Below are 23,357 nucleotides of genomic sequence, written 5' to 3' on the forward strand. Positions count from 1 at the left end.
TCTTACTGTTGATGAAATGCTTCCGGGATTTCGAGGTAGATGTCAGTTTCGGCAATACATACCCTCAAAACCAAACAAATACGGTATAAAACTTTATAGTCTAGTTGATGCCAGGATGTTTTATACTGTCAAATTGGAAATTTATGCTGGGCAACAACCACAAGGCCCTTTTTGTTTTAGCAATAAACCAAATGATATGGTGATGAGAATGGCTGAACTTTTATTTGGATCTGGTCGGAATATAACAGCGGATAACTGGTTTACTAGCTTCGATCTCGTAGATAAATTAAAAACTAAGAAGCTTTCATATGTCGGCACTGTCAGAAAAAACAAAAAACAGCTACCAATTGCATTTATAAATTTCAAAGGTAGAAAAGCAAACACAAGCATGTTTGGTTTTAATAATAATAAAGTTTTGGTCTCCTACATCCCGCGCGAAAGAAAGAATGTCATTCTAGTTTCAAGTTTGCACGATGATGATGCCATTGATCCTCAATCTGGAGAGCAAATGAAACCGGAAATAATCACTTTTTACAATCAAACTAAGTGTGGAGTTGATGTAGCAGATCAAATGTGCGCTTCTTATAACGTGAGCCGAAGCACCAGACGTTGGCCTATGGTAATTTTCTATAAAATACTAAATATTGCTGGGATCAATTCGCAAGTAATTTACATTGGGAATAACCTCGAAAAAAAACGAAGAAGATTATTTCTAAAAGAGTTGTCACATGAATTGGTTTTGGAACACCTACAGAGAAGAAGCATGAATATCGTTGGAATACCTTTTAGTCTACGTATTAGGATGCAAAGATTCCGTCCAAGAATTGATCAAGAAAAATCACAATCTCCTACAACTTCAAAAAGACGTAGATGTGTCACGTGCACTTTAGAAACGGGTGTAAGAAGGTTATCTCAATACGAATGTCGAAAATGCCACCAATCACTTTGCATGAGCCATCAGGTTTTAGTCTGTCAACCATGCTTTTCTTTATACTAATGCATCAATCTAAGTGAACATGAAAACATCCAAATCAGAATAAATATGATTTAAGTACATTAATGTGACTTACAAATGGAATATTTTGAAAAATCTTGATGTTTAGTATTATTTATGTTTCTGGTTATTTTGAAACTAGATTTTTTTTTGTTTTATTACTTAAATTGTAATATTACTCAGTATTTTATCATAGGACTGACTTTTTGCATAAAAAATTTGATATCATTTTTATATACATCTTTATAAAGGTCAGTGATTACTTAGTATAGTATATGTTAATATGAGTTGTTAAAAATAGCAGCTTTTAACTCTGTGCCTAATACGCACATTGCGCCCGATTTCACATGTTTCAATATTGCGCCCGACGGAGGGTTAAATCTGAAATCAAAGAGGTTGATATTTTTCCTTTTACTAAATCATGACTTTGGGAACTGTATGAACCAGACAGACCCTGGTCAATTGCTTTAAGAAGCTGACCTGCAAAAAAAAAAAAAAAAAATTAAAATTAGCAAAAATTACCTGCAAAAAAATTAGTAACAAAAATCCGTTTAAAAAAAACAAACACATTTAGACATTAAAAAAACACATTTAGAAATTAAAAAACACAATTTATAAAAAATATCATGTTTGCTTAGTACAAAACGGGAGGAAAAATGAACTGTTTAAGCAAACATGGTATTTAACAGCAATAAAAAATTAGAATGGAAGCTGACCTGTTGCTCTTAATTGTTGTTCTGCTTGGGGCACTTGATATATGTTTTTGTTCACATCACCACTGTGTCCAAAGTGGTCAAACACAAGCTGTTGATTTGATTCTGATAAACCAAGAGCTCCAATCAAAGAAGATACTCTATGCCTATTCATAGTACCAGTAAGTTTGCCATCTACATTAGCTTTTTTGCAACAAGACACTAACACATGCCAGCCTGAAACATGACTATCACTTCCTTTTGTAGATGCAAACAAGTATTGATTTTGAGGAGCTATTCCAGAATCTTTTCTTGCTTCTGCTGAGCTTAAAAATTCCATTGAAGGTACTAGGTCTGGAGGAAAAAAAACAGGCACTAGCTTATTTCCTTTCCCTTCCTGAAAAGTTATTCGATTCCCAGTTGATATTTCATCTATGTATGACCTTCTAGCTGCTTCTCCCACCCATGTCCCAGCAACAGCTTCTTTCCATTGGTAAATAAATAGCCTAGCTGGTTCACCACCTCGACGACCATTAAAAATTGTTAATCTTGTACATGCAGCATCTCTCACATCCACAAACACAGAACTTGGAAATCTTAGGGAAAAAAAACCACACTCTACTATCTTATTCAAGTAATTTTGTAATATTTTCAGTGCTTGTTCATCAGGTAAGTTTGCCGGTTTTCTTGTTGATTTGTTTCTTTTTTGGTGAATTTGGTATAAGGCATCCCCAAAAAGTTCATGCTGAATTATAGCAAATATTGATATAAAATCTCTAACCATCTCAGCTTCATTGTTTCGAGATTCCACCATAAAATGAAATTGTACCATATTAGCAACTTGTTTAATAACATTTTGCAAATGAACTTTTAAACCAGACTTCATTCCATTTGAATCTTCAGTTAGTTCACGTATAGCATTATTTAAATGACTAATGTTCTCTTTTTTAAACATATCTGATGCATCACTTGATGAACCCAGTGACTTTTTAAATGTCATATAAAGTCGAGCAAGTTGCCTCATAGTTCCTCTAACACGCTTCTCCACTTCAAACTTTTTCTCTTTTTTACACTTATTAGCTTTATATATACGTGCACCTATCATAATTATGATAGGATCACTTTTAGCCAATGTTGATATATATCGTCCTGGATCATCTTATTTATAACTGCCTTAAAGTCATTTTCTAAACCATCAATCCTTACCAATGTTTCCATTGGCATTAGTGGAATCATAACTTGGCCATTATCTCGACCACAATGGATTTGGTGCCTAGCCTTATATGGTTTTGCATAACAACCCTTACATACAGCACAAATCATAAGATTCTCAGCATCAGCATCACTATCAAGAGCTTTTCTCTCTCGAATAAATTTTGGATCATCTTTTTTCATTTCCATCAAATTATGATTAAAAATTCCTTTTTTCCGAAGTAAACCAAATGCTTCAACTTGCTCCCTTTTTGGAAGAGATAAAGCCTTTATTATAGCTGGCTCATCTTTGTGGACTAGTTTTAGGTGGCGCGTTAAAGCACTTTGAAGTTTACCATCCTCACAAAATGGACATGGTCTGTGAATTTTCTTTTTAGATGGTATTTTCTTTTTAGCACTAAAACTGACTTCTTTGCTTTCATTAAGGCTACCACCAACCATATCATCATCTGTTTCAACTACATCAAGAGCATCTTCTAATCCAATAGCTGAATCATTCATCAAACTATTTCATTAATAGAATCAGTCTCAGAAAATAGCGTAGGCGATAAATCTGTGGAATACTAAAAAAATGAAAATTGATAAACATTTCAAACCCAACCCTGGATGCATTATTAACACACTACAGGCAAATTTATTATCAATAAATAAACCTGCTACTTTTACATATTGTACAAAAAAGCATTAAATTTAATTTTTCCCTTGATGAATTAACATTCTGCAAGATAAAGTTATAAATATATACAAAATAACCTTCTCTCCAAAAAGTACAGTTTTCTTGGATCAACTGTTGTCTGAATCAAAAATAATAAAAACAATAAATGAAAATATAAAAAACAGCACAAGAAAAATATTTATTTATCAACTTAATTTCTTTAAATTATAGTAATTCTGACTATTATTTATAAGTAGATTATATTTACATAAAAAACAAAGATGATTTCCTAAATAAATTTAAACAATTAAAGCAAACTTTAAAAAGAATATAAAATTTCACAATTTTAAACACTTACATAAAAAAAAAAAAAAAAAATAGCAAAGTACCATAATAAGGAGATTGTAACAAAAGAGAACAATTCTGAAGGATTTCACTGTAAGAAATTTCTTCATCTGAATCTTCCACATCAGAAAAAAGAAGACCATCATCTTCCATCTTTTAGTGAAAACAAACACATAAAAATCAATTATAAGTTCAAAATATTGAAGATAAATCATTTATAAAACTTCAATTCAATACCTTAAATCCTTTAGTGACTTTTGAGATTGGAGTGGAATGCACATTACACACCTGGTTATATTACAAATATTATTAACTGAAAAAATAAATTTCTCATACAAAATTAAAAATTATAAATCTGTGTGACTGTTATATAATTTAAAAACTAATACCTCAATTTTTTTGGAGTCTTTAGATGAACCAGTGACTGCCTGTTCATTTTCCACCTTGTTAGGATAAACATTAATGCAAAAAATTTTTAACAACCAATAAGAATCCAAAAAACAACTAAAATTTGAGTAACATTGATAGTTTTTAAGAACAATCAAAATTAAACATTTCAAACTATCTTTTATACTTTCTCCAAGAAAATATAAGAAGTGAAACTAAAGTACCTTGGTTGAACTCAAAACAGAAAAATCAACAGCAGACGAATTTGGAGCAGCAATAACATTTTCATTCTAATTAAAATATTTTTTAAAAATAAATTAACATCTGATATAAATTTAACTTCAAAACCGAAATGAAACAAATATAATACTAATTAATTTGAAATATTAACTAATAATTAACACAAGGTATTAAATAAAAAGACCATCTTTAATCATTCAAAAACTAAAGAAAATCAAATAACTAAAACAAGCCCAAAAGAAAAATCATTTACAACCCATATATTTATATATGAACCAAAAGAAACTACCTCAGTACAAAACACAAATGGTTGCAGATTTTCAACCTAAAAAGACAAGACAAAATATAAGTTGATAAAAAACATCTTCATTATTAAACTGACAAATTTTCATCTAAGGTAAATTTTAATACAATACAATAGCAAAAACAAACTAAATCAGTGTTTGAAAATAGTTTCCAGTTAGAATAGAGAAATATATATGCAAAAGATACTCAATAGAAATTGTAAATTGTGTCTACATAATGAAAATGTTGATATCATGAAATAGAGAAGACAAACTGTATCAGTGTTGAAAAAGAGGGTTGTATTAAAGTAGAGAAATATATATGCAAAACATTTTCACAAGACTTTGAAAACAGTGAGTCTACTTAAAGTAGATTATAATTCATAAAATAGAAAAGACCAGCTGCATCAGTGAAGGAAAGTTGTGTTGACTTAAGGCAGAGAAATATATATGCAAAACATTCTAACAAGACATTGAAAACTGTGAGTCTAGCTATAGTAGACTTTGATATCGTACAATAGAAAAGACAAGCTGCATCAGTGAAGAAAAGTTGTGTTGACTTAAGGCAGAGAAATACAAATGCAAAACATTCTCACTAGACTTAGCAAACTGTGTGTCTACTTAAGGTTGTCTACTTTACTAAGGTTGTCTACTCTACTTAAGGTTGTCTACTTTACCAAACTGTGTGTCTACTTTACATTTTATTATCATAAAAAGAAAAGAAAAACTTATAAGTTAAAGAAAGTGGTGTTGACTTTAGGCAGAGAAATATAAACACAAAATATTCCTACTTGACTTAGTGATCTGTGTGTCTACTTAAAGTAGATTTTATTATCATACAAAGAAAAGACAAATTGTATCAGTGATGGAAAGTTGTTTTGACTTTAGGCAGAGAAATATATATGCAAAACATTCTAACAAGAAATTGAAAACCGTGAGTCTAACTAAAGTAGACTTTGATATCATACAATAGAAAAGACAAGCTGCATCAGTGAAGGAAAGTTGTGTTGACTTAAGGCAGAGAAATACAAATGCAAAACATTCTCACTTGACTTAGCAAACTGTGTGTCTACTTAAGGTTGTCTACTTTACTAAGGTTGTCTACTCTACTTAAGGTTGTCTACTTTACCAAACTGTGTGTCTACTTTACATTTTATTATCATAAAAAGAAAAGAAAAACTTATAAGTTAAAGAAAGTGGTGTTGACTTTAGGCAGAGAAATATAAACACAAAATATTCCTACTTGACTTAGTGATCTGTGTGTCTACTTAAAGTAGATTTTATTATCATACAAAGAAAAGACAAATTGTATCAGTGATGGAAAGTTGTTTTGACTTTAGGCAGAGAAATATATATGCAAAACATTCTAACAAGAAATTGAAAACCGTGAGTCTAACTAAAGTAGACTTTGATATCATACAATAGAAAAGACAAGCTGCATCAGTGAAGGAAAGTTGTGTTGACTTAAGGCAGAGAAATACAAATGCAAAACATTCTCACTTGACTTAGCAAACTGTGTGTCTACTTAAGGTACATTTTATTATCATAAAAAGAAAAGAAAAACTTATCAGTTAAAGAAAGTGGTGTTGACTTTAGGCAGAGAAATATAAACACAAAATATTCCTACTTGACTTAGTGAGCTGTGTGTCTACTTAAAGTAGATTTTATTATCATGCAAAGAAAAGACAAATTGTATCAGTGATGGAAAGTTGTTTTGACTTTAGGCAGAGAAATATATATGCAAAACATTCTAACAAGACATTGAAAACTGTGAGTCTAACTAAAGTAGACTTTGATATCATACAATAGAAAAGACAAGCTGCATCAGTGAAAGAAAGTGGTGTTGACTTTAGGCAGAGAAATACAAATGCAAAACATTCTCACTTGACTTAGCAAACTGTGTATCTACTTAAGGTACATTTTATTATCATACAAAGAAAAGACAAACATATCAGTGAAAGAAAGTGGTGTTGACTTTAGGCAGAGAAATATATATGCAAAACATTCTAACAAGACATTGAAAACTGTGAGTCTAACTAAAGTAGACTTTGATATCATACAATAGAAAAGACAAGCTGCATCAGTGAAAGAAAGTGGTGTTGACTTTAGGCAGAGAAATACAAATGCAAAACATTCTCACTTGACTTAGCAAACTGTGTATCTACTTAAGGTACATTTTATTATCATACAAAGAAAAGACAAACATATCAGTGAAAGAAAGTGGTGTTGACTTTAGGCAGAGAAATATATATGCAAAACATTCTAACAAGACATTGAAAACTGTGAGTCTAACTAAAGTAGACTTTGATATCATATAATAGAAAAGACAAGCTGCATCAGTGAAAGAAAGTGGTGTTGACTTTAGGCAGAGAAATACAAATGCAAAACATTCTCACTTGACTTAGCAAACTGTGTGTCTACTTAAGGTACATTTTATTATCATACAAAGAAAAGAAAAACTTATCAGTGAAAGAAAGTGGTGTTGACTTTAGGCAGAGAAATTTAATCACAAAATATTCTTACTTGACTTAGTAAGCTGTCGGCCTACTTAAAGTAGATTTTATTATTATACAATTGAAAAGAAAAATTGTATCAGTGATGGAAAGTTGTGTTGACTTTAAGTAGGAAAATAGAGTAGACATTGATTTTAAGGGAGATTTGGAATCATACAGTTAAAGAAATATTTTCTAAGTGCCTATTTTAGTGTTTAGTTAGAGAAATAAACAAAGAAAAAAGTTTTGTTAAGTTTTTTATGTATTTCTTTAGATTTTTGTAAAGCAGGTGACCTAAAAATAATAGGACAATGAAAAGTTAATACAATCCCTCTAGTAATTGACTTGCAGTGCTTAACATTAATTACAATTAATAATGTACAAAATAATTCTTTACCATATTGCGCCATGGCATTTCTTCTGCATCATCTCCATAATCATATCTATTTATTAAAAGTATGGTTTAGAAACAAACAATTTTTTTTTCTTTAGAGATTTTGCAGAAGAAAAATAAAATCCATATTTTAAGTTTTAATGCTACAGCATTTAAAGAGTAAGAAGGAATATAGAAAATCATATGTAATTATAAAATGTAAAACTCGATAAATGGTTTTGTGAGCATTAATTAGATAAAATTAGGTTCTTATCACTAAACAATTCATTAAAATTTGACAGATTTAGTTGCCAAAGTATCAATTTTAATATTATTCTTAAAATTCAGATTTTAGATAAGTTTTACATAATTATTAGGGTTAAGGAAGCGTGAAAGAATAAGGATTAAAATAACCAACCTTATTTCTGTGCCTATATCAATGTCTTTAACTGCGTAAAGTGCCAAATATGATGATTGATTTGAAACATAACGCTTCATTACTGCATTTGAATATTTAAATGGTGAATCATTCACATATCTTAAGGAAACCAAATTTTCCATTAAAACCCTTTAGAAGATATAAACTAGGACACAAGCATCAGCTTATTGAGGTGCTTTAAAAATTAAGAAAGCAGTATATGATTACAAAAAAACTATTTAGACAATTAACAGCTTTATATTCATCAAATTTATCTAGAAATAAAGTTTAATTGCCTTTGGATATTCATACCTTCCAGCTTGCAAAGAATAAGTAGAATCAATACTAAAATAAAAATTACAGAGATGTAACCAAGAAAAAGGTCAAGATGCCATTTACTTCAAAAAGGTTAACATACAGAACATCATAGTGTAGACTTCTTCAGAAAAAGATACTGACCAAAATTTCCCATTGCTTCCCATTACATTGTAATAGATGAAGCAACCGATTCTATTACTCTTGTATTTTTCCTCTCTTTTGAGTGCTTCACTTTCAGAAATCTTTTCTCCTAAGTAATTTAAATAGTCTAAACTATGTAAAGGCATTTCTGATTATGCATTTATATTTAAGAAGTTGTTTTTAAAATAATGATTTTCTGCTAGATTTGATTAAACATCTCATCACCCACCTGCATATTCTAAAAGAAAGTCTCCTTTCCTAAACCTTTTTGTTGATATTACTCCATACCCTAAATTATAAAAAAGTATAATAAATTTTAAATTTTACTACAAATTCACGACCTTGTATTTACTTGATAAATTATAGCAAAATACTACTGAAAATATAGCTAATAAAAAAGAAATGATTGAAAACCAAATAAAATGACAAACCTAAAACTGAATTTATCAAAACAACTTTGATACCACCTGGATCTTTTCCAGACCCAAGGTAATATTCGATTAAAGAGTTTTTATTTGTCAGGCCACGCTTTGGCCTAGCCGCCATAATTCACTTTTCAGCCGGCTTGCAATTATTCCGCGAAAAGAGCGTAATGGAGAAAACAAGGTAAAATGCAATTGTATATTTTTTATATTTTGAAATACTTTAACATAATTTATCCCTGGTTAATTACACTAAACTAACTTTATAGATTGTTGTTGTAGAAACATTATAGAGACGTAAAGTCGTTAATATATTCATATTAACTAATTAAAAAAAAAAAATAAAGTTACTGTCGACCGAACGGCTAATTCCAAACACCGTGTCTACCTGACGCAAATTCGATAGATATACAAGAAGAAAAAGACAATTGCTGATTAACCTTCATTCTCATTATTAAACATAAAAAAACTTATATGGCGAAGAAAATGTTGCTCCACAGCAATAAATAGACCTAAGATTTATAACCTATTAAAAAACGCATTGACCATAATAATGTGTATCGTAAAGTCGACATCAAAATTGTCGACTTAAGAAAACTGTCGACCTGAGGTACTAAATTAAACCGTAATTTGTCGACTTTAGGTTGATCTATAATTATATATATATATATATATATATATATTTATATAACAAATATATAAAACTGGTATATACTTAAATTACATCATTTTATCATTGTTAACTTTATATATTGTAATATGTCTCTGCTGTTGCTACTGCATTGGAATATAATGATTAAATTGCCATTATTATTACCCTTATTATATATCATTAGCACTATTAGTAGCTTACTTCACATTAGTATAAGACTATTTGTGTATAAACTTGCATGTAAAATCTTTATTTAGAAGAAAATGATTGATTGATTACATACTTATATTTTGTTAATACTGTACAATCTCTCTAATTCGAACTTCATGGGGAAAAATTAAAGTTCGAATTAGAGAGATTTTAGAATTATAGAAAGTTGATTTTTTTTTTCAAAGATTCTGGTCAAACTACAAATAGAAATGAAAAAAACAAACAAATAGTGTTTCTTAGGCCTAAATGCAATAGAGATTCTGTGTTTTAAACTTTCTTATTTTTAAAAAAAATCACTAATTGTAGATCGCCTTTTTTTTAATGTAAGCTCATTTGCTTGAAACATCTAAGTACAGCTTCGTTGACATGATAATATGTATCAACCTTCACCCGTTTAGCCAAATTTCCTTGATGAAAAGCGTCAAAGATTTTCGAAACCTCTATTTGTTTTTCCTTTCTCAAATTCAAGTAGAAAATCGTGTTTCCGCTTTAAATTGGTTTCTTTAAGCGGTCTCTTTGATGCCATGATGTTTTTTAAACAAAAGATAATAATTCACGTTAATCGTTTTTCAAAAACTCAAAACATTCTCAATTTGAAAAAAGAAATAAACTGTTAACAAGCTTTTTACACGTCAGAAAATTAAAAAATCGATTTACAGAGAGATTCTCACTAAAGGGTCCAAAAAATCCAATCGATTTATGGAGGTTTTCGAAAGTGGCAGCGTTAGGGTAGGGCCTGGTTGGGCGATGGCCCAGGGCGACGAATATAAAGGGGCGAGAATTAGCCTTTTTTCGTATAGGGTTAAATTGAGCTAGGGGCGCCTTAGAAATCTCGCCCAGGGCGCTGGTAGTGCTAAAACCGGCACTGGTTTTCGAATTATAGAGATTCAAATTATAGAAAGTTAAACAAAAGAGTTTCTTAAGCGCATTTCACGGGGACTTTACATTTAGTCGAATTACGGAGGTTTTCGAATTAAGGAAATTCGAATTAGAGAGATTGTACTGTATATTCTATGTATTACATGCTTATACTATAACAACATTTGAAAAATATTTATATATACTTACGTGTACTTATACATATGTTTATTTCAATAGTTTGCTAATGAAAATATACTAAGCTTCCTGAGAAGAACCTCTTTGTTTTTTCTGATCTTTTTTGCTAGTAACACTTTAAGTTCTTTAGACAGTATTATATTTTGTTGTGTATTTGTGTATTAAATGGCATATTTGTCGACTATTTATACTTTTCTTTAGTCTAATACAATGAAAAATTTTTTTAACCAGAATTACTATCGAAAACCTACGTGAATATGTATGGAATGTTAAATTCATGCAAAGATTGTTAACGAAACACAATAAGGAACTGAATAATCGATTAAATGCAGATTTTAAGTAATTACTTTTTATTTAATTTCCAAAATCCTTTTCAAATTTCATATATAACATATCTACATAAAAACACAAACAAAGAATGGCCGCTGAATATCACGAAGAAATTATCTAAAATAGGTATCAAAAATCTCTCTCAAGTTTTTTTTCGAAAAAACGCATTATTTGCGCTTCTGGACTTTCGCACTCCCCTTTTTTTATAATTGATTATGATAGAAAATTTCATGCTGATTCAGAAAAATATAAAAACATAGATTTGAAAATCAACGGAAAGTGCTCTAATTCGAAGTCAAAGTTGTAAAAAAATCCCACTAAAATCCCTAATATTCGCCATTTTGAGAATAACAAGTTAATGATATTTAAGCTTACAAAAGCAATACATTAATACCATGGTTTTTACGTTAAGAAAGTCGTTAAAGTATGCGAAGTGTCTTCGTAGAGTGCAATGCGCTCTACGTAGCTATAAGCTGCTCAGAGCGCAATATTGTACACGCATGCGCAATTATTTTAATATAACAGTGCGATTTATATTTCACAATATAGCTGGTTAGATAGACGATTAGGGTAAGGGTTAGGGATAGGGATATGGATAGGGATAGTGCAAGTCATGTACTTTTGTTATGAATTTTAAAAAGGAATTCAGTAGTTTTGTTTCCTAAAAGAAGAATTTTTGAAACTTAGTTCATTATTGTTTTATCACACTTATAATTTATAAAATATAACCCTCAAACAGTTTTCTTAATAAAAAAAAAAACATCGTAAAATACAATAATAATTATTCATCAATTTGTCTACACTCTCACATTCTACGATCAACCTTTATTTTAAATCTTCCATTAATTTCATTAAGTTATAACACTTTCGTTATAACACTTTAAAATAATATTGCTTAGGCTGATGGAAACCAGCTCTTCTTATTGCGCAATGTAAAGATAATTAACTTTCGTTAAAAATGAAAGCGATTTGAAAGAGATATATAAAAAATGGCGAATATTAGGGATTTTAGTGGGATTTTTTACAACTTAGACTTCGAATTAGAGCACTTTCCGTTGATTTTCAAGTCTATGTTTTTATATTTTTCTGAATCAGCTTGAATTTTTCTATCATAATCAATTATAAAAAAAGGAGGTTGCGAAAGTGCAATAGCGCCCGCATTTTATTTGAAAAAGCGATTCCCTTGTTCGTTTTAACCATAGCTAAGGATTTAATAGCGAAGTTTTTATTTTAAAAAACGAAATTTTTTGAATGTTTGTGGCAATCGACTTTTTTCTTCGCTTTTTACGGTAAAAACTTCGTGTTTCACGGAAAAAACTACGTTTTTTATGTTTATAGCATTGGCCTCATTTGAGTCATTTTAGAACTTTAGAAAATTACTTTAGTTTCCATTCACATTCTTAGAGAATTTGTTTTAGTGAAAAGTTGATTTTTCGGACTATTTAACTCGGGCTTATATTCGGGCTTTTTTTGTTGATTTTTAATTTGGTGATATAAATGTTTAAGTCACTTCTCTAGTCAAGTCCAATACATTTTTATAAAAGAAATTCCAGTTTGACAACATAAAAAAGGTATCGCCCATAAAGCTTTTACAATGTTTTTATTTATGTATTTTTTGCCACGAAGATCTCATTCGTTTTGACGTAATATTAATTGTTTTTATTTATGCTAAATTTTAAAAATTTTTAATTTTTTTAGCATGTGGGGAAATTTTCTCTGCATAGTCAGTATCTTATTAATCAATGGATCATCTGAAACATTTGTCAGTGATGGAATGGTATTAGAAGGATTGGCTCTAGCTTCAACCGCCACAGTTGGTGTTAAATCAGGCTGTGTTTCAGCATTGTTCTGTTCCCTATCACTTCCACTTTCGTCACTTGTGCCATTAGTTTCATTTCCATTTTCGTCTTTTAATAAGTAACGATCGTCCTCCATTAATCCAACAATTCCAAGGTTGAATCGTATTTTATGCACGTAAATTAAAACAATGAAAAGCGCAACTTTACGTAATTAAAAGAAAAGCGCATAATTATTGCATAATTATGCAACCATTGTTAAGACCTAAAATATGTTTTAAATCAATTTCTTTGAATACTTTTAAGTTAAAAATTTGTTGTTATCATTTTTCTAATTTAATCTTTTTTTCTCTCTTTTTTTTTTAATTTATTCAAACTCGATATGTTAATACGACTAGTTTTAGGAATTCATTAAAAATTAAATCCTTGTTTGCCACCGAATTTCTCCAAACAAATTCATGCAAATAACTCGCAAACAAGTCTTCACTTGTGCCACTTTGTCGACAAAGCTTTTTTTTTGCTCGCATCCACAGGTTTTCAATATTTTGAGTGTGAACATCAGGATTGTTAGGGTTCACGAAATTCTCCTGGTGCACAATAACTTCGTGCGTATATATATTGTCATCCCAACTATCGATGTTTGCATACGATGCCCATCCATCTGATATGATATGTGAGCCAGGTAATATCCATCTTTCAATGGCAGCTCGAAGTGTTTCAACTGTTCTATAAGCCACTTCAACAAGGAAGCATTTTCCGGAGTTACGCTCAATTCCCCCGAATACCCAGTGACCTTGACGCCATAGGCCACGATGGTATTTCCTGTGATAGAACTTTGATTCATCTATTTTTACCACAATTGGTTGGCCTGTAAAGTCTATACCTCCAATTTCACATGGATTTTCCTCGAGCCACTGTTCACAAAGCTCTCTACAAAAGTTTGACCAATCAACTACAGTGTGTTTGAGACCTACTTCTGCTTCGCGTGCAATGTCTTTTTGTGGAAAATCAACAGCAAATCCGTATATTATCAGTATAATTTGATAAATGGAAAGGTGACTTCTGGCGAAAAAACTATCAGTTCTGATGCTAAACTTTTTTTTACATTGTAGACAATACCAAGTTTTTCCGTCGACTACTCCTTTTCGATTTATAATTCCATATGGATTTTGACAAGAAGTGCACAGAAACGAATTAGGTATAAGCCGATTACGGGCACACCAATTTATTATAGCATTTTCATCTGATAAAATACGAGCTAATGTGGTAAGATTGTATCTTGAAGTTAAAATGTCATTCGGTTGGACCAATTCATTATCTGGAACAATAAAGCTAGATGCTTGCGGCATTTTACAGTTTTTAAAAAAACAATTTTTTTCACTTTACAAATATTTTCAGTTTAAAACTTTTTAAGAAGTTTTATAAGAAAATTTAAAATTTAGTGAAATTCTTAATTATGCAAACTCTTTTGTTAAAAAATATTCCAAAAACAAAAGAACTTTTTAATTACTTTTTATTACGCAACGAAAAAGTTGCGCTTTTTACTGTTTTAGTTTACGTACATAAAATGCGATTTAACCCAATTCCAAACCCTCGTGGTTTCTCCGAATACCTTTCGGTGGAATCAGGTTCTTGATAACCGACTTCAGGTTTACTGACGCAGGTGATTCTGTTAGCTTCTTTCGAAATATCTGCATGTCACTGCCGTTCAGCGCAAACAGTTTATCTGAGACCAGGTGATCTTCCGATCCATCCAATCAACTGGTAACGAATATTTTTTTGAATACCTCAGCAAAGTCATTTGGAACGTTTCTCCAAGCAGACAAAAGCATTTTGACCATATCTTCGCGTTTCGGTGAAGGGACTGTTTTTATTCACTTCCAGCATTTTCAACATCAAATCCATTTCTTCGTATAATGGCTCAAGACGGCGGTGTAGATCAGTATCATTTGCTTAAATGAAACCAGTGATACCTCCGCCCATCACAATTAGAATGTAGCCGCGTTGATAAAAAGCTTTTTTAACTTCTGGCATTAGGTGGACAGCGTAATCATCTAGGACGTAAATTGCGAAACTCTTTTGTGTGAAGGGATTGAAACAATTCTGGAGATTATTTATCGTTTTGATCATGTGCTCCAATCGATAAGATCCACTTGGGGACCACTGGTAATTGACATTAACGACTTCTACCTTTTCTATAACTCCTCTACCTTTGAAGACGAATTCAGGCTGCAATTTAATGTTTGAAACGCTTGAAACCTGTGTGAATACAGTAACGCGCTCCCTGGAAAGATTATAATTTTTCTTAACAAATGTCTCTTCACCTTTAAGGGGGAAACCCCCTATAAATTTACCCAAATTTTATAAAAAGTATTTTTATTTATTTATGCATTTAAATGTATGCAGAATTCAAAATTATTTGTTTATTTACTGATTTTAATTATTAAATCCTTGAAGTTTAGCATTTTTTTTAAGGTACCTTAAAATTTATACCATAGCAACGCCCATAGCAACTGTGTAGCACCTCATTAAAAATCCTAATAACTTATGTGTATTTTTAAATAGCTGCAGTAAAATGCTTGGTTTGGCTTCTTTACTTATCCACCGAGCAAAAAAAGTCTGGTTTATCAAGTCAGATTACAGTTTTCTGTTATTCTGAAGCTTTTAAAGTTGTTAATTTTCTTAATTTTTTTAAAAAATGGGTAAAGCGTGTAGAGTAAAATCAAGAACAATAATTAAAAAAAGGAGGAGAGGTTTCTTAGGGAAGAAATTTAACAGTCTTGACAAAGAAAATATTGAAATGGAGTTAAATGATAATCCTTCTGTAACAATTTTGATTGATTCAAATAATACAACTGTCAATAATAACTCTGTAAATAACGAATCTGGACTAAATTTATTTTCTACATCTGTATCTGCGAAGAAGGTAAAGCCAATTGAATGTTCCAGAGCTTTTACAAGAATGAAAATATGTGGATATAGGATTATAGATTGCTCTATATTATCTGATATATTTAGTGCTTTAGCATGCCTTCAATGTGGCGAGTGTTCATCCTTGTCATTGTCCGAAAAAATGCAAGACAAAAAAGGACTTGCCTCTAAGTTACTTATCAAGTGCTTTAACTGCAAATATGAAAATGAGTTTTACACTTCAAAACAATGTAACAGGGGATATGATATTAATTGTAGAACAGTATACGCAATGCGTGCACTTGGACAGGGACATTCTGGTATAAAAACATTCACCACTTTAATGAATATGCCACAACCAATGACTCAAAATAATTATGATAAGTTAGCTGTGAAAATAGGTGCTGTCACAAAAAAAGTTGGTGAAGATACCATGTTTGATGCAGTAGCAGAATTGCGTAAACATGTTGCTAATTATGAAGTGTTTGATATTGGTGTGTCGTGTGATGGTACTTGGCAGAGAAGAGGCTTTTCATCATTAAACGGTTTTTTAATATTGGTATGAAAGCTTCAGTGTTAGTTTTTGAACAATTAAATATGTTACCAGGTGCTTTCATGGTTAAAGGTTCCAATAAAATAAACAATAAAAGAATAAAACAATCTAATTATAAAATGAATGAAAAGAATAAGTTGAGGCGACAGTTAAATAGAGCAAAAAAAGTTTTAAAAAATGACAATAATTTGGAAAAAGAGGGTATAACATATTAACCAGGAGGATTTTAAATACTGTTTTTTAGATATAATGAGGTTAATGATTGCTTTTTTATACATTTTTTCGTGTTATTTAATAAAAAAAATTGTTAATTTGCTTTTTTCTCAGTATGAAGTATTTAAGACGCCGGCCAACATTGCTCGCTCACCATTCAAGAGCCGTTTCTAAAATTTTCAGTGGTTGTTTATTAACTGGTATAGAGTGTTTTAAGTTGAATAGTTTTTTTTTTTTTTTTTTTTTACACCTGCTGTTTATGCTGTTTTAGTACCATATTATTGAATAAAGGACTTTGACTTCAAAATACCTAATTTTATATTTGTAAAAAAAAATTCTGTTCAACTTAAAACACTCTTCTACTCTATATAAACACCATATAAAAGTTTCAGCTTGGGTTATTTTGCTCCCTGCCCACAATATTGGCCGGCGTGAAACCTGTTTTTGCTGTTTTTTGGTAATTTTTTATGGTTTCCATAGCGACATGTTACCTTTTTTTTTTTGGGTACTTTTTTCTTATTTTTTTTATATATGCTATTGATCTGACAAATTTTTTTTTTCTAAAAATTGATTTGAAAATTAGAGGGGGTTTCTCCCTTAAACGACATTGTCTTCTCCTGTGAACTTTCATTTCTGTGGAGGGGCATTTGGTCCCCATTTATAATAGGAGGATCAACCCCATATTTCTCGATAAAGAACTTTCGAACTGCCCAGACATATGGAGATAATCACGAAGTCTTATCAGAAGATCTTTTTTCTTGACTGAATAGCGTTTGTTTGGCTTTCTTAAGCTGACTCCGTATTCATTTTCCCAGGATTTAATCCATTTATTACTAAACTTGAGTTTCTCTTGTTCAGGAACTGAGTTTTGAATGAGCCATTCGCCATAAAGTTGCTGTGCTTTTAGCTTGAACAAACGTCGCGGCAAATGTCCCTTCAACGGTTCTCTCACGTCTACGAACTAGTGGAATAATTCTACTCTTACTTCTGGTGCCTTCACTTTACGACCAGCGCCAACTCCTCGCGATTTTTTCGGTGGACAAGAGGAAGAATCTTGCAAACGCTCTAGGTCGTTGTATGAACAGGATTCAAGTTTAACTGCTTTTACGAATTCAGGGTCGTCACCTTTTGCATCGACCAAATCAGTATAAAAGAATCGAACAGACTTTGCAACATATCCAGTTGTCGGTTTTATTGGCACGTGTCGTTTTCTTTTTGCATCGTATTTCGTCTTTCCTTTGTTTTTTATTACTTCGGCATCGTACTCTTCTTTAAACTTTTCCGCAATTTTTCCAAGCTCCATTTTTTCGACGTTACTATATTTGCTTCTTTCTGTCCTTTTAAAAATTCTTTTCGTTGTCGCCATTTCGTTCTTACACTCTGATATTACAACGTATACAAGTAAATAAGTACTGTAAATGATATGACGTGACGATAGAAAGAAGAAAATTTCTTTTTTTAATGAATAATTACGTAACGATAGAAAGAAGAAAATTTAACCTTTATATAAGTGAGCTTCTAGAAAAATTTTAAAGGATGGAGCATAGCCAACTCTAAATCTCCCCAAGAAAAGTTATCAACCACAGCGAAGTTCAATATCCATTACAAAACGTGAGGAGTTTTTAGTTACGCAAGAGTTAATTTCTCGAACTAAAACGTCATATTACAAATCTTTTGATGATTTTACAAAACTCATTTTAAAGCTCTCTCTTCGTAATTGTTGGAAAATTTCTTAGGATGATAGATTTGCAGTAATTGTAATTCTCCAGAACATATTTTGCCAAAGTATGAACTTTATGTCGAGTTGTTTGACTATTTTATAAGAATTTTTAGTTGAATGTTACCAATAGATCATCTTTTGTTCCTATAATATATAGGATCTTTTTTAAATGTTTTTTTATCAAAGTTTATATGTCATTTTGAACCTCTTGTTCTTTTTTCTGGTGTTGAAGTAAATAGTTTAGACTTAATCAACCAAAACTTTAAATTTGAAAAGCATGTTTTAACTAAAAAATTTAACTGGTTGCTTTTTAAGCAACTTCCTCCTAAACCTAAATTAAATCAAGATGAGTTTTATCGTTCACTTAATTGTAATATTTTAATAAAATCCCAGAGTTGTTGTTATTCATGCCTTTCTTTGCAACTTAAAACTTATTATGAAGTAAATAATAAAAATAAAACTTTAAACCTAACTGTTAAACTAAATGCTCCTCTTAAATTTACCCCCACCGAACGAATTAAATTAAGTTTGCAACAACATCGTTTAAAATGAAAAACAGTTGGAACTAATCAGATTGAACATATCGCGACCCGAGTGCTGTCTAATTCCAACAATCAACAATGGGGGAGGTTCTGTTTTAGTTTTCGGGTTGTATTTCATCATCTGGAGTAAGTAATTTAATCAGAATTGATGGCAGACTGACAGGAGAAAAATATATAGAAACTTTGAGACATCATGAAATACCAACTGGAAAGAGACTAATTGGTGATAATTTCATTTTACAGCAAGACAATGATCCCAAATATTTTTTCCAAGTGGCCAAAATATCTTTACAGGACATGTGTGAGGAGGGAGTTCTCGAAATAATGAGCTAGCCTCCTCAAAGTCCAGATTTAAACATTATTGAACATGTTTGCAATTATTCGGTCAAATAAAGGCTGATTATAACCCCAAAAATATCGAAGAATTTTTCCGAATATTTAAAAGAGAGTGGACAAATATTCCACAAAGTTTCATAACAAATATATATGAATCAATTCCCAGGAGATTCGCTACTATGATCAATGCAAAAGGCGAATGTTCGAACTGTTAACTATTTCTTCTTTTTGTATCATATTTTATTAAATTATTTCTAGATATTTTTGTTTGTTATATATGTATGTAAACATGATTTCTTTTTACTTCATAAGTCCTTTACATTTTTACGACAAAATCAAAAATAGTTTAAAAAATTATGGTGGGCTAAAACTTATTTACAGTGCTGTATATAGTTTGCCCTAAGTTTTAGGACAAACTATATATATTAAGGGGTTGACCTTTTCACAACTATACTTGGGTATAGTGCCAAAATATGACATTTTTTAATAGATTACCGATTAGAAGTTCTATTGACTCCAGTTACAAAAACGTCCCCCGTAATTAGAAAAATATGTTTTTGTTTGAGAAATACATAAAAATTGACAAATTAGCAGATAAATAACAATTTCTTTTGACAAAATAAATTTCAGTTAAACAAGATACAATTTAAAAGTTGTTTTGCAGAATAAATCTGTTGTTCATTTTGTCTATATCTCTGACATGAATTTCTTGCATAGCTTTTATGGCTCTTTCAGCACAAATAATGGATCTCTGAATTCCTTGTATTCTGCTGGGCTCCTGCGACCAAAATATTTTAAAGGTCTTCATGGCTGAAGTTGAAGTTATAGCTTGTTCTAAATTTAATCATGTTCTGAGTATTGCATGTCAGAAAACCATATACCAGACCAAGTTGATGCAATGAAGTCGCAAATCAAGTGCAATTGATTATTATCCGATTCAGTTAAAATTAAAGCCAGAGGGGCATAGGTTGCTCTTGAATTCCATCTGGCATTGTGCAACGATGGCAGACTATTGAAGTTTATAGCTGGAAAGCTGCCATTAACATTCATGTATCGGTAACTTTGTACCAACTCGAACAAAAACTCCATGTCGTCTCTCCATTTATTAGTTTTCACTTTACAAATTCGTTCACCTTGCATGAAGCTTGACTTCAAATTTTCATAACTTTCACAATTTTTGCAGGTTTTCAATAAATTTGTAATGTAATTCTGGTGATTTTGACACTCCTCCTTGAAGAATTTCATTCATAGTATGTTTCAAAATTGTGTCCAACTCATGATGCAGACAACTAATATATTGAAATGGTTCAAGATTTTTTCTTTCAAAATCTTTTCGCAGTTGAATTATAACTCCATTTCTTCTCTCAGTACTCACACTTGTACTATCAGATATTATAACTTGTTGAGAACACCACGTAGTTGAAATTCATTTAACACTTCAACTATTCCACTGTAAATACTAATAGCTTTCCCCTCATCTAGTTTTAAAATGGCTAGTTTCACTTCCTTTTCTGCATTTTTTAAAACCAAGATTTGATTCTCCTTTTCTGACATTCTTTTACCGTCAAAATGCAACACCATTTTTTGACATTATAGCTCTATAAGCCCCAGATTTAGGTGGGGCTAGTATATTGACACCCCATTCAGATAAATTTTTGCCAACTTCTGCTGATTTCTTAATACTTAGTTTTGACTGCTCATCTAAGTTATCAGCCTCAGTGGTCTTCTCATATTTTCTAAGTTATCAGCCACATTGGTGTTTTCAACTTTTTTGTCTGGAGGAATATAATTAGAATTTTGCTATTGTTCTTAAGAAGTCAATAACCAGTTTTCTAATTAGAATATGATTTATTCGAAAATTGGCGGATAGAAGGTTTAGCTTTAATAACATAATTTTGAGTTTCAGCATTCGCTTTTTTTCCCATGTATATTTAGTCATTGTACAAAACATCGCTTAAAGTGGATTTACATTTTGAGAAGCGTTTAAATGGATAAAATTTAAAAGTATTTAATAAATTTTTTTTCTTCCATGAAACATCATACACCTGATACTAATAGAACTTATAAAGATTATTAAATCTCAATTCCTAAAGATATATGATAAAATATGATATTTATAAGGTTTATATGATATTAATAAGGAAATATGATATTTATAATGCATAGGTTTTGTTCTGAAAAAAAGTTTCGTAAAGTTGTCTATTTTTAATCAAAAGAAATTATTTACTGAGTTTATTTAAAAGATGTTTTTCTGTAAAGTATATTAAAGAGGTTTTTACACTCGTTTTTAACGCTATACTTAGCCTGTATATTTAAGTCCACTTTAGGCGCGGTTTCAAACATGTTTAAAATAAGTCCACTTTAGGCGAAGTTTTGAACGTTTCAAATAAGTCCACTTTAAATCAAGTTTTAAACATGGTTCAGTAAGTCGTTTTAAATGATGTTCTGAGTCTAAACTATTCAATCTAACATAGCTAAAATAATATAAAAAAATGATCCTTATTCGGTATTTGACATATAAATGATTTCACAAAAAAGAATTAGCAGTTTATTTACAATTTCTCTAACTGACTTACTATAACATAATTTCTTGGCTTTTGAATTCTAGAATTCAAACAAATAGAACCAACAATGTACAGGTATCATTGGCGTTGAAAACCAGCATTGTAAGTGGATCAAGATTAATCTATAAGTAGAGAGAATAATTGAATCTGCAGCATCGGATACTCTTGTGAGAAATATTTGAAATGTTATTAAAATGAAATGACCTTAAACAAAATTGTATTTGCAAAATAACATTAAAAATAGTTTTCTCAAAAAAACAGACTTTTAAAAGAGTTGAGATTAAAGAGAGTACTATGAGTTGTCGCAGGGATCAAAGTAAACACTATTAGTTTGAGTTGAAGAACGACATCATTTTCCGCAACAAAAATGTTTCAGAAAGTTATTGATTTACTGCAATATATTTTGTGTGGGTTGCATTAGACTTTTTTTCAATATAATTATATCATAAATTCATTAAGCGAGCGATGAGCTTTCAACCAAAAAAAACATATGCGGGAGAACAAAATGAAAAAAAAGTCTATTTTAAAGAAATAGAAAACTATTTGCTTCACTACTTTAATTCAAATTAGTTTTGTATTTATTAATAAATTTATTTTTTTAATCATGAAGAAAAGGTTGACCAGTACCATAAGAAAAAAAACTAAAGAAGTAATATAAAAATGTCTGTCGAACTATCAAAGTCAAAGAATTCAACTAATAAAGTAATTAATAAATTAAATATGAAGATGACTTTACAAATGAACTCCAAATTAAAACCACCTTTGCTAATTTAACATATTTTTCTAATAAAATATTAAAGCTCTTAGATTTTTTAAAATGAATAGCTTATTTATTCTATGCCTAAAGTGTTTTGACAATCATTTAAAAATATTACGCTATAGCATCAAGTTGAACATAGGCAATAAAACCCTTTCTATACTGTCTTCCGCTGAACCTTTTACAATCGCAGAACGCTTGAATTTAAATCAAACCATAAATTATTTTGATCTTTCAAATCCTCTTCAATATGGTAAAAACTGCACATGAAATGGAAGTAATGGAAATTACTTATAAATTTGGTAAAATTGAAAATGACAGTGCTTTAATTTCTTAAAGATCCTTTGATGTAAAATTTTAGTATTTATTTATTTTCTGTAAATCTTTTTGATGCATTAATGAAAAAGTAAAAAAACGGTATTGCTTTTACAAATGGGATAACTTAAGTGACCCTAAATTACATTTCAGCGGAAGAGGCGAATTTTCTGAAGCTACGCTTCTGGAATAGGACTGCATATACTTATAATTAATTAAAATTTCACGTAGAAAAGAAACCGTTCTAAAGCTTGGTTTTTTAAGTTTTTCTTTCAAAATTTAACTATCGGCATCAATATATTTCAATATACTTCGTGTTAATAATAAGAATGTTAGAATATACTGGTCATTCAAAATAGTCATTCGCTAATAAAACGCAAAGGTTATACCTTTGATGCTAATATTCTACAAATTTCGAATCGTAATATAT

The 23,357-nt window shown here is 30.5% G+C and overlaps 1 protein-coding gene and 1 pseudogene across 2 annotated transcripts; both read right to left on the reverse strand.

The window, feature by feature from the left end:
* Positions 1–1,322: 1,322 nt before the first annotated feature.
* On the reverse strand, positions 1,323–9,097 carry LOC149885102 (uncharacterized; annotated as a pseudogene). Its single transcript, XR_016454651.1, has 14 exons — positions 8,983–9,097; positions 8,781–8,840; positions 8,552–8,660; positions 8,405–8,437; positions 8,093–8,212; positions 7,699–7,744; positions 4,815–4,850; positions 4,510–4,575; positions 4,288–4,341; positions 4,136–4,186; positions 3,911–4,051; positions 3,652–3,692; positions 1,711–3,403; positions 1,323–1,474 (listed from the first exon to the last, which is right to left on the reverse strand). The product of XR_016454651.1 is annotated as an uncharacterized LOC149885102 (transcript).
* Positions 9,098–12,747: 3,650 nt separating this feature from the next.
* LOC149885103 (male abnormal protein mab-31-like) lies at positions 12,748–16,641 on the reverse strand. Its single transcript, XM_090096225.1, has one exon. The coding sequence runs from the start codon at positions 14,364–14,366 to the stop codon at positions 13,389–13,391; it is 978 nt and encodes a 325-aa protein (XP_089952351.1). The 5' UTR covers positions 14,367–16,641; the 3' UTR covers positions 12,748–13,388.
* Positions 16,642–23,357: the final 6,716 nt, after the last annotated feature.

The sequence above is a fragment of the Hydra viridissima genome, unplaced genomic scaffold (assembly GCF_058129835.1).
Source record: "Hydra viridissima isolate aposymbiotic clone 2 unplaced genomic scaffold, HvirCarnegie_v1 scaffold_8, whole genome shotgun sequence".
In the NCBI taxonomy this organism is placed as follows: Eukaryota; Metazoa; Cnidaria; class Hydrozoa; order Anthoathecata; family Hydridae; genus Hydra; species Hydra viridissima.

Bases quoted from the DNA above. Each gene is read 5' to 3' on its own strand.
- LOC149885103 (XM_090096225.1), bottom strand. From the start codon at position 14,366: ATGCCGCAAGCATCTAGCTTTATTGTTCCAGATAATGAATTGGTCCAA.